Source organism: Carettochelys insculpta, chromosome 3 (genome assembly GCF_033958435.1).
Source record: "Carettochelys insculpta isolate YL-2023 chromosome 3, ASM3395843v1, whole genome shotgun sequence".
Lineage (NCBI taxonomy): Eukaryota > Metazoa > Chordata > Testudines > Carettochelyidae > Carettochelys > Carettochelys insculpta.
This window is the reverse complement of record NC_134139.1, coordinates 15,177,651-15,195,139: the sequence shown is the minus strand read 5'-3', so window position 1 is coordinate 15,195,139 and position 17,489 is coordinate 15,177,651. Positions and strand designations below refer to the sequence as shown.

Sequence of the window (17,489 nt, the reverse complement as noted above, 5' to 3'; positions counted from 1 at the left end):
CATTACAGTATTTGTATGAGGTGAATTGAAAATTACCTTTACTGTTTTTCTTTTTCAAATATTTATAATAAAAAGTATAAAGTTAGCATTGTACATTTGTATTATCAGCGGTAATTGAAATCAATATATTAGAAAATGTAGAAAACATCCAACAATATTTAAAATAAATGGAATTCCTTTATTGTTTAACAACACAGTTCATTTCAATTTTAAATTGTGTGATTAATTGCAATGATTTTAATTGCTCAACAGACCTAAGATATATAAACTATAAATATCAGAGAGGTAGTCAAGTTAGTCTAGATCTTCAAAAGCAACAGGAAGCCCTGTGGTATCTTATAGACTAACAAATATTTGGAGCACAACATTTGGTGGGTAAAGACCCACTTCACCAAATCAATCTGACGAAGTGGGTCTTTGCCCACGAAAGCTTATTCTCCAAAATATCTGTTAGTCTATAAGGTGCCACAGGACTTCTTGTTGTTTTTAAACTATAAATGTAAACTATATGTATTTGCCATATTTTGATATTATCCCTCTCCCCTCCATAAGCCACCAGTTGTGGAGCAAACAAATTAATAAAACAAACACAAAAAGCGATGAAACTAGCAAGACATGTATCCATCACCTTGGCCACTTTGCCTCCAGGATGTACAAGTTCCCTAAATGTACAATTGCTCCAGGATGTACAAAGTTCCCTAAATGTCAATCTTTTGTCTCCATAGAACTCTACGCTGAAAGCATCTGCTCAGAGTTATCTTTGCACTGCTGGAGACATATGGGTATAAAGTTAATAATTTGAATAAATGTTTGCAAGCTCAGGTCCCTCAGCCTATGAGCTCTTTGGGGCACAGGTTGTGTTTTACTAGCACAACAAAGGCCCAATTATTGTCAGATTGGATGCTGTCTTATATTTAAAAATACAAAATCATACACTCGCCAAAATGAGATACAATGTACAAAAGCTTAAAATATCTATGTTTGAAAACCACTGAGCACTTGCTATAAAAAACCCTGTTTAAATAAGTACCAAATATCAGGTCTTACTTACCATAAATTCCTGTTGAAATACAGGGGAATGCCTGTAAAAACAACAACAAAAAGTAAGATTCTTTTTGTTCTAAACTAATTAAAACCAGTACTGTGTTTAAAGTGCCTATTTCTCACCACTGATATATGCAATATTCACATAGACAGAACAAGACTAGGATACAAGATATTTGTTTTCTTCTAATACACATAGTGAAGATAAAAATATTCAACCTATGGGTGTGCTTAGAAAACTTTCTCTGGCCCATGAAGGCCTAAGCAAAGAAAATACGGCAGCAATTCCAGCCCGTCTAGTTGTGAACATGTGAAATATAAACTAATTCGGTGTAATCTTCTTGAGTCAGCAGAGAGACACCAACAGTTGGCCTAATGCCAATAGTTGCACATGGAGCTGCCATATTTCTAATTGCACAAAATCGAACACCCTAGTCCTGCTCCTTTTCTGAGGTCATTCTAACAAACCCAACACTCCACCCCCTGCTCACTACATTTCTCGTCCATTGGTTGCTGGCACTCTCTCACCCACATCACTCAGCTTGGACAGCGGATTGGGGTACAGGAGGGCATGAGGGCTGTGGCTGGAAGGTGTGGGTTCGGGGGTTTGGGACACAGGAGGGCATGCCCAGTTTGGGAGAGGACTAGGGCTAGGGCAGGAGGTTGAGTGCAGAGTTACTTTGGGCAGCTCCTGGTCAGCGATTCAGCGAGGCTAAGGCAAGTACCCCACCCGTTCTGGCTCTGGACTGTGCCCCAAAAGCAGCCCGCAGGCCCAACACCTAGTTAGGGGGTGGAGAATTTAGGAGGCACTGTGTGCTGCTCTTGCCTACAGGCACCATCACCTCCAACCCCCATTGGCCAGTTCCTGGCCAATAGAAGTGTAAAGCCAATGCTCAGGATGGAGCGGCATGCAGAGCCTCATACAGTCCACCCTACACTCTCCTAAGAACCAGTGGCATAGCACCATGGCATAGCATAGTACCAGGAAAGGTAGCGAGCTGGCCTTATCCCTGCAGCAACGCTGACCAGATTTTTAATGGCCTGTTTGGCAGTTCTGACCACAGCTGCCAGAGTCCCTTTTTGACCAGGCATTCTGGTTGAAAATTGGACACCTGGTCACCCTAGTGAAGGGGGAGGAGTGAAACCAGAAGTTGGAGGCAGTGAAAAATTGCTCAGGTAGAACTAGGATTCTCAAGCATCATTGCACTACACCCCCATCCTGACAATGAAGTTATTACACGATCCTTGGGCTGGAGGGGGTGGGAGTGGGGGCAGAGTCTGAGCCCTGCTGCGCTAGGTAGGAGGAATGAAAGCTGAAGACCAACTGTGCCACACCACTGGCGGAGAGTCAGGTCTGGAGGCTGCAGCCCAAGTCCCACTGCCCCAAATGGGAGTGGAGCTTGGGCTTTAACTTCAGCCTTGGATCCCAGCAAGAAATGCAGACACTGGTGACCCAATTAAAATGGGGTCCTGACCACTTTGGGGTCTCAGCCCAGTTTAAGAACCACTGAGCTGGAAGACAATACAAGAGATGGAGCTCTTAAGTACTATCAAGTGACAATAAACTGAGAGTAAAGACAAAACACACCCCTTTCCCCAAATCAGCCCATTGTTAGTAGGTTTAATCTTCTCCTTTTAGGTTGCTGACACAATTCATAATAGCAAAATCATATATATTTGCTGGGCTGCAAACAGCCACTATAAAAGTTACACCCTCAGCAGAGAAATTGAAGATAAAAAGGAACTTCAGCAATATTTTACCTGTCATTGAAAATTAAACCCTAGGATTGCTGCTCACTTTGAAAAAAGCAACTTGTAATTATCAGCGAGGTTGAGAGCTTCCTTTGAGAGTTTGGGTAGGGCTGTAACACAAATTCTGCAGGGGGAAAAAAGCAAATGAAATCTGGAATTCTGTGGAGCTAAATTCCAGGGTTCTCTGAAAACTCAAAGTTAAAATATTTAATAAATCATGACTGTTTCATGATTACAGGAAGCAGGCAGCTGTCACTGATGGTCATGAGACACCCCATTCCCTTTCATTACAGTCTGTTGTTATCAGAATAGCTGGGAACTTGTCCAGCATTTTGAGATCATTCTGGCCTCTGCGCCATACTCAATAGTTAGCCATTGTTGCTACAGGTTGAACCTCCCTCATCCGGCAAACTCGGGACCTGACCAGTGCCGGACGAGGGAATATACCGGACAATGACAGGTCAATATTTTGTAGCACGTTACCAACACTTCCACTGCTTACTGGGTTCTAAGAAGACATTTAGGGGTATATTACAGCTAAATAACAGCCCAGAACACTGAGAGCCAGGACTGCTGGCTGTAAACAATTTTTATGGGACCGTGGGAAACTTGGCCACACCCATGATAAGCGGTTGTCTGGCTAACTAAGTCATGCCAGATTATGAAGTTTGCTGGATGAGAGAGTTCTCAATTAGAGAGGTTCAACCTGTACTATTTAAGATTTTTCCCTTGTTCATTTTCCAAATTAAACAGAGGCCTGAAAACACTTGGCCCCCAGCTGCTACAAAATTGTGTGTGCAAAGCAGGGAAGATACTGATTTTGTAATATAAACAGCAAAGCTTTAACAAAGATACAAGTTTTCATGGATTTGCTCTCAGGCCACACACAAAAACATCGTAAATTCTAATTTCCACCATTCCTCACCAATTGCACTGTGATGTGCAAGTGATATTTCATTGCACATGGTGAGAAAAAATACCCCCCATGCAATGGCAGTAGAGCAAGGGGAAATCGAGGGACATAACAAGAGGGCAAAATATGTATATGTCACCAGGTAGGTCGACCAACTGCCCCGTATTGGGTGGGACGGTCCCATATTTGGGAAGACAAAAAGGCGTCCTCATTTATTTTCTTAAAAGGGACTAATTGTCCCATATTTAGGCCCTCCAGGCCTGGGGGTGGGTGCAGTAGCACCTTCAGCTGCTGCTTCCCTGGGACTCCAGGCCAGGAGCGCCCACAGCCGCCACATGCCTGGGGCTGGTGGTGGGGAGCACCAGCTCCCTGGGTCTTGGTGCAGCTGGGAGAAGCCATCCATCCCCCCACCCCTCCATAGTATGGGACAGGGAATAATGGTCACCCCACCAACAGGACTACCTGCAGAGTGAGCTACCTGTCAGCCCACACATCCCAGAAAAATTTATATCCATCCTGGATGAGAGGTGAAGCATTCGCAGCTCACTGGCCAGGGCACTGTAACATCTGGGCCAGCCCTGTAACATCCAGTGCCTTGGTCATTATTCAGCACCGAAGCAAAACATATACAACCACTGTCAAACTTGGTAGTGGAAGCGGGTAGCTAAGCCCATATCAACCACTTAAAATGTATCTTGCTGTCCTAATGCCAACTACAGATTAGTCTATCCAGTAAGATACAAAAAGACAAATATTCAAAGTACTAAGTGCTCAGGTAATTAAAGCACACCTTTTTTTCTTTGTCTAGCCATGATTCAGACTACTTACACCCTCTTCGGTCCAATATTATACAGAAAAGTGATCATTAAATGTGGCCACGTCTAGACTTGAGGGTTTTGTCGACAAAACTGACATTTTGTTGAAAAAATCCAAGGAGCATCCAGATTTCTAAGGGTGTTCTGTTGACAGAATGCAGCACATTTGTCGACAGCTGTAGCCGCTTGCCATACGGAAGAATGCCTGTCTACAGAGATCCATTGACAAAAAGGTCAGTCTGGATGTTCCGGGGACCCTTTGGTCAACAAAAAGACTTCCAGGATATTGGGCAACCCTGTCTGCTGTGCTTTCAGTTGGCTGTTTTGCCAATAGAGTGACCAAGCAGTCCAGATGATCTCTGTTGACAGAACGGATTGCTCTTTAAATCCACTTTGGTGATCTGGCTGCAATCTGTCCACAGGAGTTGTGTTGGAAGATACCTTCCAACAAAAACTTCTGCCAACAAATCCCTCTAGTCTAGACATCGCCTGTAAGCAAAGAATATAAAGTGTTTTGTTTCTGTATGGTAAATTGTCACATGGTTTGTGGATGTGCAGTAAGATTTTATTCTGTACTAGTAAGTACATTGAATAATTATGGCTTCAAAATAAAAACTGAAACCTAAGCCTTCATTACAGAACAAGGAAATAAACAGTGTTTCCACTGTAATACCTCGGTGAGGGGACATAAGCCCCAACTTCAACTTTAAAGGCACAACTGGGATGCAAAATATTAAATTAAAACAATATGCCCAAGAGTAAATGTGACTCTGCCATTATAGATAAATCACTTATTTTCTAGTATGGTGAACAAAACCTGCATATATTTTTACACATGGTTATACTTATAGACACATACTACATGTGTGTCCTATGCCATCTCACACACCCAGAAAACTTATGTTAAAGAACATTATTAAATTTGCCAAGTCTAGCATTCAAAAGTTAGGAAATGGCAGAGTTAAGGGAACCTGTGCAGCCTTAACTCTCCCATATGCAAATGCATAATGATACCTTTTTTATTACATGATTACATGCTTTTTCTGCATACGACTCCTCGCTTCTTAAGTGCGTGGGATGGACAGTGCTCACTTGAAGAGCAGCATTCGATATGCTGTGTTATTTTAATGGTTCAGCATATGAAGAAGAATCAAAGATCTGGAAGGGACCTGAACATGTCATTGAGTCCAGTCCTCTGCACTCAGAGCAGGACCTATCACCATCTCTGAGAGATGTTTACCTAATCTGCCCCAGATCCTTGAAGCTGCTATCAGGAAATTCATTTGAGGCCCCAACAAGGCTCCAGCTCACAACTTCTGGTTTACAAGGTCAGTGCTCTAACCACCGAGATATGTGCCTCAGGTCTGATTTACTGCACATTATTTAAACCCAGCCAGTCCCAGGTCTTCCCTTGCATCCCAGCTCCTTGTAAAATCTGTCTCCCTGCCCTCGTGCACTCATTCTTCACCCTACTTTTTCCTTCCAAGGTGCAGGCTTCCTGTTTAGCTGTGTCTAACTGCTTCCATGTCCCAATTTCACCAGACTCCTTCTCCCAGTCTACTCCTCCCCCTGCATCCCTCTCCCTAGCCTGTACAGCTTGTTGCTGAACATTGCCTGGATGCTAAAACAGCTCTGAGAACATGGGAGAGGCAGCCTCCCTGCTCTCAGCTCTGTTGTCTGGTAACAGCCATTTCCTTGGACAGCAGGTGCACAGCTGCATTACAGTCCTGTCACATGTGGAAGTTCTGAGAGGATGGCCCATGCTCAGTTGCTGAGTGGGAATGGTGCTCACAGTCTGGTCAGCACAAGATGCTGTCACAGTCACAAGCCCTTGGCTCAGCAAAGGCAGAATATTCATAGATTCCAGTTGCTAAAAATCAGAGAGGCCTCTGAGCTTATCAGAACTGAGATTTTTTTTTTTTTAAAAAAAGGCTGTCGCCTTGGTCAAATGTAGGTGGATTTTCACAAAAAACGCAAAAGGCACATCTCTGACAAAGAGGCAAATTTCAAGTCCCTGCTCCGAGGAAAAGGTTAATCGAATTTTTAACATAGACAATACATTTTTTTCCCTGAGCTTCATTCTCAGTATCGGCTGAATTTTTCCAAAAATATGTACCTTGTGGAAGCACTCAACATGGAAAAGTTCAACCTAAATCGCCAACGTTTGTCAAATGTATAAGTCAGTAAAGCCAGGATCTTATACAGGGAAGTGTCAAGGAGGTGAATGCATGCAACAGAAGTGTAACACAGTTGCAATGAAGAAAAACAAGGGCAAGTGAGAGAATACGCAGAACCTTAGACTGTATTTAGTCCCAGGAGAAGTGCTAATTTAGACTGAATTAATATCAACGGCACAGAGCTCCCATGCTTATTGTACCACTTTAACACAGGCCCCCATGTTTGCACTTAAGCATACCAAACTGATATGAGAATTAAATTTGGGTCAAATTCAAGTTATTAAAATACAAAGAACTGCAAACGGACAGAATAGGTGCAAAATGTAGTGTTCAAATATGGTACTTGTCCTGCTCCTTCCTTAGTCTCAAATCTCTGATAGCATCACACACTGAGTTATAGTGGAATGCCTATGCATCAGGCACTGCAGATTTTGATCAGCACCTCTTCATGTTTTCAAAACCACAGTTTTCAAGGACATTGTCACAGCAAAGGCAGAAACGGCTGTTCTAAAAAACAACAGAATTTCTGATTTTTTTTTTAAGAAGAAAACCTGAAGTTCCTATGCTGGCATAAGCTCCTCTGAACAGCTTCCCTCACTTCTATGGAGGCACGCCAATTTATAACAGCTGAGAATCTTCTCATAAGCATGTCTGTGTAATACAAATATAACACACACACACTAGAAAAACTAGCAACAGGAGATTTTAAAAAGGATTACTAATTTGACAAGCAAAGTCGTCTCTAAGTGGAGAAATAACAATTAGTTTTTTTAAACAACAATATTCTCACAAATATCTGTCGTAAAGACTCTATGTTGTCAAGTGTTACAATGCTCACCACTATGCAGAATCATATTCTGTGATCTGCACTAAGCCAGTTAATTGCCACAAACTTCTCCTGTATTGATACTGAATATATTTTTCTTGCTGCCCAGTTAAGACTGTGTAACAATCCCAGGTTTGGATCATCATCAGAGTTCCAACACAAGACCTCCATTAGAGCAGCACAGACCAATCACATTTGAGCTAAAGAAATAACTCCATAAGCCAGTAGTAATATTCTCTTATTCAGCAACTAGAGAGAAACACAACATGTGTGGGTTACAAACGCATGATGACATTTTACTCTTCTCCAAATCACATGTATGGAGACCTGCACCACTGTGAGTTAGATGGCATTTTTCCTCTAGCCAAAAAAACCAGAGCTTTACTATAGAAATGATCCCATGCTCTTGCCTTCTTTTGTTTTACTTATTGTGTGATGCTATCTTTGCATCCCATCTCTGGTGCCACATTAATCACAGCTCCAGGAAAAACACAGAATCAGTCCCAAGGTCTCATATCTGTTCTTTTGCTTGCTCCTGATGCCTAGCCAACATGTCAACAGAGGGGAAAGGAAAGGAACCTTTATTTAGTCATACAGGAAGACATTATTCAAGGCTAATGCTTGCTTTATATTTAGCCAGGGAATTAATTAGGGCATAATGATTAAGAGTGGAGATGACTAATGGAAAGATGTTTCTCTTTCTAATATACATATCTATGCACATGCACAAATAAAGAGGAAAAGATTTATAGTCAAGAATTCCTATGCACAACAATTGCAACAAGAGCCTGAAAAATGCTTAGCTTTGTAGTTTCTAACCTCTCAATCACAATGAATCAGTCTATTGAAGGAATGAGAAACAGAACAGAAATCAAGCTCATGGTTATAGAGCTCAGGCTAAGGTGTTCGTATACCTTGTAGCAATAAAAAAAAGCAGGGCATGGATGTAACATGTTCTACTGAGGACTCTAAAATACAGAGGTTTTTGAAATTAAAGTTATAATAACTCCAGATCATTATTTCCTCTGTCCACTCTCCCCTGTGCTTGGAAACTGCAGGACAACGGGAGTCAACAGCAGAAGTGACAGGTCTCCCCTCCTGCTTTGTCCTATATTTCTGCATAAACTAGGAAAAAAGACTGAAATACCCCATAGCAGCATCTCTCACAAACATCCCTCCTAATGGGTTGTGTCGGCAGTTTTTCAACCAGTCCTGGCCATGATAGCAGGCCATAACTCCAGAGCTTCCTCCCTGGAGGCAACGGTTTCACCCATAGGCTGTTCAGTCTCCTTCAGGGACAGGGTTGCCATATTTTCATAATGCTTATGGAGGACACCCGGAGCCTCGCTGACATCCCCAGCCAGGGACAGAGGGATCTCAGCAGCCCCGCAGCTGGGAGTAGTCTGGGGCATGGATCCACACCGGCAGCCCCAGCTGAAGAATCCCCAGCCTGGGAATGGCTGGGTTCATATAACATGCAGTAAATGGGAGCAAGCTGGGATGCAGGACTGCCCAGCTGTGTGATCCTCAATAGCCCCATGGGACATGTTTGTGTAAATGCAGGATAGCACTGCCTCATGAAATGCACGACTGTCCCACACATTGCGGGACATCTGGCTACCCTATGTGGGATTTACTGTTGTCCAGTTGTAGGCCATCCCCCAGTAAGGGAGGGGCACCCAGACCTACACACCACAAGCTGTCGTGACCATTTACCAAAGCTGTCTTTAGGTCCTTGGACGACTTCCCCACAGCCTTAGCCTTCACTCACATCTTATCCTTAACTCAGGGTCCTTCTAAGATCAGGCCCAGCCAGGAAGGGGCTTATCCTTGCTCCCTGGTTTCTACTAGAACTGAGCTGTCATGCGGCATTTCCCTTGGCCAACCAGGGGCACCATTTATACTTCTCTACCTCCAGCAACGACCTGCCTGTCTTGGGCTATGCAGCTCCCTTATACAAGACCTGGTGGGCCTTGATTGCTCCCTGAAGTCCTTCTGATTGTCTGCTTTTTCTGGAGAACCTCTCCACAGCTCCCTTTCTGGGACGAGTGTGGCAGGACCCTGAAGCCTCCAGCAGGGGGCTTCCGGGCCTAGTCCAGCTCATCTCATACCCACTGGGGGCTTCCACCAGCTGCTACCAGCTTCCTCTTTGCCCCAAGCCTCCTTACCAAACGCTGCACAAGACACAGGATAGGAAAATGAGGAGTGATTGTTTGAAACTAGCATATATCAGAAGCCAGGATTCTGGGGTGCCACAGACAAGGAGTCCTTGCCAGCATCGCACAGGCACCAGCCAGATCTGCAACTTGTTTTCAGCAAACAGAGGCAGCACCGTCCTTCAACTTTACATGCCTGCACAGATTTAGCACCTGCATGAATTGCTGGCAGAAACTACAGCTGGGCACAATGGGCTTAATGTCCAGCCTTGTTGCTGATTTCTGAGGCACTAATTGAACTGGGGCACGGAGCATATGTGTACAGCACAATTAAAAACCCACAGCTGGCCCATGCCAGCTGACTCAGACTCTCAGACTCTCAGTGTTTGGTCTATGCAGCTTTTTAACTGTGGTCTGGGCTGGAGCACAGGCTTGAAGACCCTGAAAAGGGGGAAGGTCTCAGAACTCAGGGGGTAACCTGGGCTAGAACATCTCCATCGTAACTAAAAAGCCCCTTGGCTCAATGGCTGCATGCCCATGCCGTCTGGCGTGGGCCAACCAAAGGGTGTCCAACTGCAGCACAGAGGATTCTCAGTTATCAAAAGTGCCTCACTCCCCACATCCAAACTGGAGCATTGCATGTGTGTTCACTGATGACGCTAGAGATTACCAGGCAAGGGGCAGTGGGGATGGAGGGGGTGACCTTGAAAATTCCAGGTGACTAGATTTTCTTTACAACTCTACCCTGTGAGCCAGATTAGAAATTTTCATTTCTTTAAGGTGTTGTTACAGCCATTCTACACATTCTTGCATCTCCTATCACAGAATAGACTTCTGCTCTTACATTGTTGAGCAGCCTCTGGATGGTATTTTTTAAAAATTACTTTGAAGCCACAACACAATCATTATCTTGCTTTCTCTTTCTATCATACGGCTGCAAACATCTGTGACCAGCTACAGGCTGTACAGAATTCCAATGAGTTATTTCCAAATACCCATCTTAGTGTTCTCTCTGGCCATTACTTAGAAGGACTTGATGAGGGAGAGAACTGAGCCCACAAAGAAATGATCAGAGCATAACACCGGCAGATAATAATTTTGTTAAAATATTACACAGCTTTTATTCACTACTCAGGAGAGATCCATGTCTGAGACAACATTTTGACTTCATATCCTCTTGCTCCTAGGGAGGCAATTTAGCCTTGATGCCAGGTTGAAAATATTGGCAGTGAAGTAATGGGAAACAAAGTGTGGATGTCGGTACAGTATAATATTTAGATTATGGACAAAAGATTCAATTCCCCAGAACTTCCACAGTTCTCCCCTTTTCTCAGCATAATGATATCTTTGATTTCAGTATAAATGCAATTTCAAAGACGGAAAATTTAATTCCTATAATCATAATTAAATGTTTCTCGTCTTAATTAAAGATGCTATAAATGCAAGTCATCAGCTCACATTTAACAGCTCTGTTCCTAAGGCAGATCGTTTGCTTTATTTATTTTGGAGCTGGCGAAAGATGCTAGATTGAAAACACTGTATAGCGGAAAACTCTGTTCCCAGAAGAGGTACAGGCAACGCAGACTTCCTCTTACCACTGTCTCTCACCTAGAAAGAGTGGGCCCACTGGAATCAGGGGAATGAATTCAGCAGCTTATAACACGGATGAAATTAGCTGAATATCTTTAGCAGATGACCATGATACACCAGCCTCCACCACCATTTAGCCTATAGCTTCTTTGCTGAGCCTGCAGTTAGGGTTCAATTAGGACCACATTTCATGGTGTTCTGTTATGTGGATTTACAATGGTTGCCATAAAAAACATTAGCATCTGCTCACAATTATTGCACTAAGCTGTTCAAGGCTTGTCTATATGGAATGGCAGTGCACAGTAGGGTGTGCATTAACAATTCCCTAGTGTATATTAACAAACTTCTAATGCATGCCAACAGGATCTATAAGGGTCAATTAGCGAGCAGCACATTGCAATTCATACATCCACTAGTGCACATTGCTGCACTGCATGGACAAGCCCCAGGATATCAAAGTCATTTCCTTTTCCATGTTCATATGAATAACTATGGTGCATCTGATAAGACTCCGTTGCAGGCAGAGAGGGTGTGACTTTTCATTGGTGACCAGTACAGGTATGCACATGGTCTCAGATTAAGGAAAGCACTTAAACACATGCTACTTTTTAACCACCTGCATAAGTGCCCTTACTCAATAGAAATGCTTTCCTGAAACTGGTCTGCTCTGATGAAGAAAGGTCCAAAAATAAAAATAAACAATAATGACTTACATGTGCAAACAAAAATGTTTTATTTAAGCAAAATGAGGAGACATGGTGGAGTAGCAGTACAATTGCTCAATCAAACTTGGATAGTGACTAGACCTGGGGATTTATTAATATACGTGCATAGCAGTATAATTAAACCAACAAAACCCTCCTAGTACGGACACAATTTATACCAATATAATTCATGCTAGCTGGAACAAACTGAATCAGAGTAACGCAGTTACACCAATACAACTGTATCTATATGAGAGCAGGTACCAGCCCTGCATTATAACTGAAATGATATTGTCATATTAATATAGATCTTAAGATTGGGCCTGCCTTTTCTAGGGACTGAACATTTCATTTTCAGCCTGAGGATAAAATAAACTATTTAGTCCTTGGCAGGATACAATTTGTTATCTTTATAAATACTCTGTATGTGTCCACTAGGAGCTTACTGTGCTAAAACCAACAATTTATTTTCATAGGTCAGTGTACAAGAGTCACTTAGCAATTATAGGTTGAACCTCTCTAGTCTGGCACCCTTGGGACATGACTGGTACCAAAAGACGGAATTTGCCAGACCACAGGAGGTCAATATTGTCTAGCACATTACCAGCACTTCCATAGTTTATTGAGCTTTTAGAAGACATTTGGGGTAAATTACAGCAAATAGCAGCACAGATCACTGAACACCAGGATTGGGGGCTGCAAAAATAAACCTTTGAGATCACAGGAAACTAGAGCACACCCATGATAAATGGTCAGCCAGCTAACTAAACCTATGCTGGATTATGTGTTACCAGATGACAGAGTGCCAGATTAGAGAGGTTCAAGCTGTAGTGTGGGTCACTCCATTCCTTGGTGAAGTTCAAACCAGTGTGAGTTCATATCACATTGCAAATCCTTGGGCTCATCTACTTCTGACAAAGAGCATATAAAATACAATCACTTTCTTAACACTTACGATTCTAGTCTGTTCTACAGTACTGAATGTAATCATGGCTAATTATGTTCTTGGCCTTGGGTAAGCTGTTATACAGAACTTTGATTGGCAGGAGACGGAGGTTGTGAGCAAAAGGAGAAGGGGTCCTATTTGCAATATGTTACATATTCTGTGTATGAGGCATTATCACCTTTTTTGCTGTTAATATATCAAAGAATGTGTATTCTTTCTTATAGGCACGACTGTGATTTTACCATGTACCCTGAGGAAGGGGCAGTGTATACTTATATCAACCTCAGAGCAAACCAGAGAATAAGTTATGACTCAGGGATTCATAGTTCTTCATTTTTTTTTTTTTTTTTTGGTCCTTTTGTGGTTCAAAATACTCCCCAGTTGTGTACCCTCCCAGCCATCTACCATGGAATTAGTTAGAAGGATGAAACAGATTGTCGAGTTTCAGAGTAAAGCCCAACCCATTCTCTGATGAGCTTTCGTGGAACAGACCCACTTGATCTGAAGAAATGGGTCTGCCCCATGAAAGCTCATCACCTAATAAATTATTTTGTTAGTCTTTAAAGTGCTACCTAACTGCTGGCTTGTTTTGTTACAATACAGACTAAGAGGGCTACCTCTCTGTTACTGATCCCATTCTCTGGGCAAGCAAGATTGGCTCTGAGGTGCCTGCTTCCTCTGAATGCAGGTATAGATGGTACAGTGCATTGGCAAGATAAGGCAAAGGGCATGTGCCATGCCTTCTCTGCTCCTTTGAGCTGGCATGCAGGACAGACCACCATCTGGCCCTTGATTAGCTGGAGCTCTGAGTCAAACAACATTTTAAAAATGTAACCAAAAGAAATTAAATCCTTGACACTTCATGCTTTAGTTTGACTTCTGTCATGTTGACAACACTGCATTAAAGTGGTGGGAGCAAGCAGGGGAGGGGGAGGATTGTACAAAACCATCACACAGCATCTGCAAGTCTTGGCAAACATAGGTTACTGTAACCAAATCCACATTGCAGACTATGAAGAGTTACAAAGGAATCTCACAAAACGAGGTGACGGGGCAATGAAATGGCAGGCGAAATTCAGGGTTCATGAATATGAAGTAATGCTGGTTGGAAAACAAAACCCCAGCTATTACCCCACCCCCACCCTCTGCCACACACACACAAAATAACAGGATCTAAACCAGCTGATATTACCCAGGAAATAAATCTTTATATCATCATGCATTGTTCTTTGAAACCATCTACTGAATGTGTAATAGCAGTTAATTTTTAACATAATGATAGGAAGCATTAAGAAAGGGATAAATAATAAAACAAAATAAAAATCACAATACAACTATATAAATCCATGGTGTGCTCACACTTTGAATACTGCCTGCAATTCTGGTTACCCCATCTGAGAAAGGATATATCAGAACAGGAAAAAAGCTACAGAGAAGGGCAACAAAATTATTAAGGTTGTGGACCAGCTTCCATAAGAGGAGAGATTAAAAAGACTGAGACTTTGCAGCTTGGAAAAGAGACACAAAAGGGGACAATGATGGATATCCATAAAAAGTCATGATTGCTGCAGACGATGTGAAAAAGGAAGTTATATTTACCTCTCATACAACACAAGAACTTAGGGCCACCCAATAAATTATTAGGCAGCAGGTTTAAAGCAAACTTAAGGAAGTATTTGTTCACACAACACACAGTCAATGTGTGGAACGTATTGATATATCTGGGTTTAGAAAGCATTAGATACTTCCTAGATGATAGGTTAGTCAAAGGCTATTAGCTAAGATGGGCTGGAATGCAATGCCATCCTCTGGGCATCCCTAGCCTATGACAACCAGAAGATGAGAATGGACAGACAGATCAGTTGATAATTACTTTCTTCTTGTGATACCCAGTGAAGAACCTGTTGGAAGAAAGGATACTGGACTAGATGGATCATTGATAAGGCTCATATGGTTGATCTTATATTCCTGCATTGTGATATGCTAAGGAAGTGCTGCTAAAATTGTGGTATGCATTTGTTGACTACCCACAGACAGATGGCTAGTACTAGCCTGCCTCCTCATCTGCAACTGTTAAATTTAATTTAAATAATATAAAAATGCATTGAATACTTTCCTAACATTACTTTGCTATGCAAGCAATTGCTGTACTTGTCATCGGGCTGATATGAGGATTTCTGCAACTGTACTTAGGATAGGTGGTGAGCCACCTGGCAATTTTCATAAATAATTGTGGTTCATGAAATGAAAAATACTGAGATCCTTTGTCCCAAAGCTCACCAGCAGTCAGATACTGCCTCCTCACCAAATCAAGAAAGCAACATGCTAATAAACTAGTATCATAATGTTCATGGAAGAAATGTGGAGCAAGATGTCTAAAAACATTATAAAATGTGTTTATGTATGGCACAGGTGGGAGACAAATAGTACAAAATTTTGAATATAATCTAAGTTATTTGCAGCCTAATGGCAAACATTTCAAAAACACCTAAGTAACTCAGGAACTGTAAGTCTCATTTACAAATAACCTAGGGCTATCCTCAAACTGGAGTAGGATTCTTTTCGTTTGTGCCCAGGGCATTCACAAGGAGAAGTTACAGTGTAACCATCTGCAGGTACATTCTAACTTGGGACCTCTCAAGCTTAGTGAATGAGCCTCTACAGTTTGAGCTAAAAACAAGCTGGTGCTCAGTTAAGGCTGCAGAGGAGACTCAGTCTTTCTCCGTGTAAGTGGTCTAGGTGGGACAGTGAGCCACATATAGGTGCATGGATTAGAACAGCACATTTTGCTACACACTTCTATTCACACCCTCTTAGTCCATACTGGGATACAATGCAAAATATAGGCTTTTATGTGCCTATGTTTCATTGAAAGGCAAAGGGACTTAGGAGCCCAAGTCACTTTGAAATACTGAGTTCAGTCATTTAGGTGCTTTTATAAATGTTACTCTATGTAACATATGCAGAGCCTTATGTGGATACAAAATTTGTATCCACAGCCACATCCGTATCTGTAAAAACGAACTTCAGGTATCCGCATCTACATCTGCGGATGCAGATACCCAAGGATATAAAGTGGATATCTAAGATTTGCAGACTCTGAACAGATGACTCACCGAGGCCACAGGACTCAAAGCCTTAAGCTATAGCGCTGTGTCTACACTACCTCCCTACTTCGAAGGGAGGACGGTAAGTAGGGTGTTGGGAGTTTATTAATGAAGTGCTGCAGTACATATGCAGCACTTCCTTAAGCAAATTACCCACTGCGGCAACATCAAAGGGTTAAACTTCGAAGTGCCAGCTTGCGTGTACCCATGGCTCACCTGCTGGTACTTCAAAGTGAGCAGGGTACTTTGAAGTCCCTTTACTCCTCAAAATTTAACACTTCTGAGTTGGCGTGGCCAAGACTTTGCTTAATGAAGTGCTGTGTATGCACCGCAGCACTTCATTAATAAACACCCAACATCCTACTTACTACCCTCCCTTTGAAGTAGGGAGGTAGTGTAGACAAGCCCAAGGATTTATGTGTCAACCGTGTGTTTTAAAAAAGGCCATGCAGAACCAGCATAGAGTAAATATAGTACATTGCATCTTTTCAATGCTGTCGTGTAATTCAAGTGCTCAGTTTGCAACGTTTATTCTAGAATCATTACAATTGCAAATTCAATCTGGTCCCCATATCTCACCCTATCTCCAATTAAATGTTATTCTGATTCTTTTTTAAAAAAAAATCTCAGCTCTGTTTGGAATAAAATATGTTAAATACAAACCCAAGTTATTTCCAAACTTCAATCTCCTGACATGATTTCTACATTTGTTTTAATTATAAATTGTAATTAAATGAAGAACAAAGCTTACGTGCACACATTATTCAGAGCAAATGTAGTAACAAAATCCTTTGATGCAATTTGATACACTGAAAATGAAGGGAAAATTTAAATGGAAGAATGAATTAAAATTCAATCTTGATTATGCCACTATAATCAGTATATCCTAGGTTAACAAGTTTATTAATCTGTTGCTAAAGAATATAGGAAGAATAATTTCACTGGAAATAAGATTGTGTGTTTAAGCAGGCTGGATCCACAACAAACTGGGCCAAGTAGTCTCTCTGAATCACCCATGGTGGTCTAGAGGCAGAATTCATCTTCACCCTGTCCAGGTACAAACTCCAGGGACTCTCCCTGGACCATAAGTATTTGAGGTAAACTCTTTACCACCTATCATCTTCTGATATTTTGTGTCAAGATTCTCCATTGTACCTTCAGTTACCAGACAGAAAGAACGCTAACACTTGACAGCACAACGAAATTGACTCAAAGGGTTAAAAAAACACTAAACAGTGGTGATTAATGCAAAAATAAATAAGCCACCTGATGACTTGGTGGCAACTGACTACTGACAGCAGATAGGACCCAAGTCACAGCCTATTGACCTTGCCTTATTGACTACAGTGAGTTTGTGTTAAGCCCACCACACTTCCCTAAAGCTATATAGCTAAAATTACACAACTGTGAAACAAATTTGCTTCACCTTTTAAGATAATCTCCACAGGTTTTTCTTTGC

The 17,489-nt window shown here is 42.0% G+C and overlaps 1 protein-coding gene across 2 annotated transcripts in view; it reads right to left on the bottom strand.

Moving 5' to 3' along the window:
- The window catches only part of MACROD2 (mono-ADP ribosylhydrolase 2), a 1,465,546-nt gene that overhangs the window by 497,651 nt on the left and 950,406 nt on the right, over nucleotides 1–17,489 (bottom strand). For both annotated transcript variants that reach the window (XM_074989373.1, XM_074989374.1), the window contains exon 7: nucleotides 1,052–1,082. In XM_074989373.1, the coding sequence (XP_074845474.1) occupies nucleotides 1,052–1,082 (31 nt within the window). The remainder of the gene's footprint in view (nucleotides 1–1,051; nucleotides 1,083–17,489) is intronic.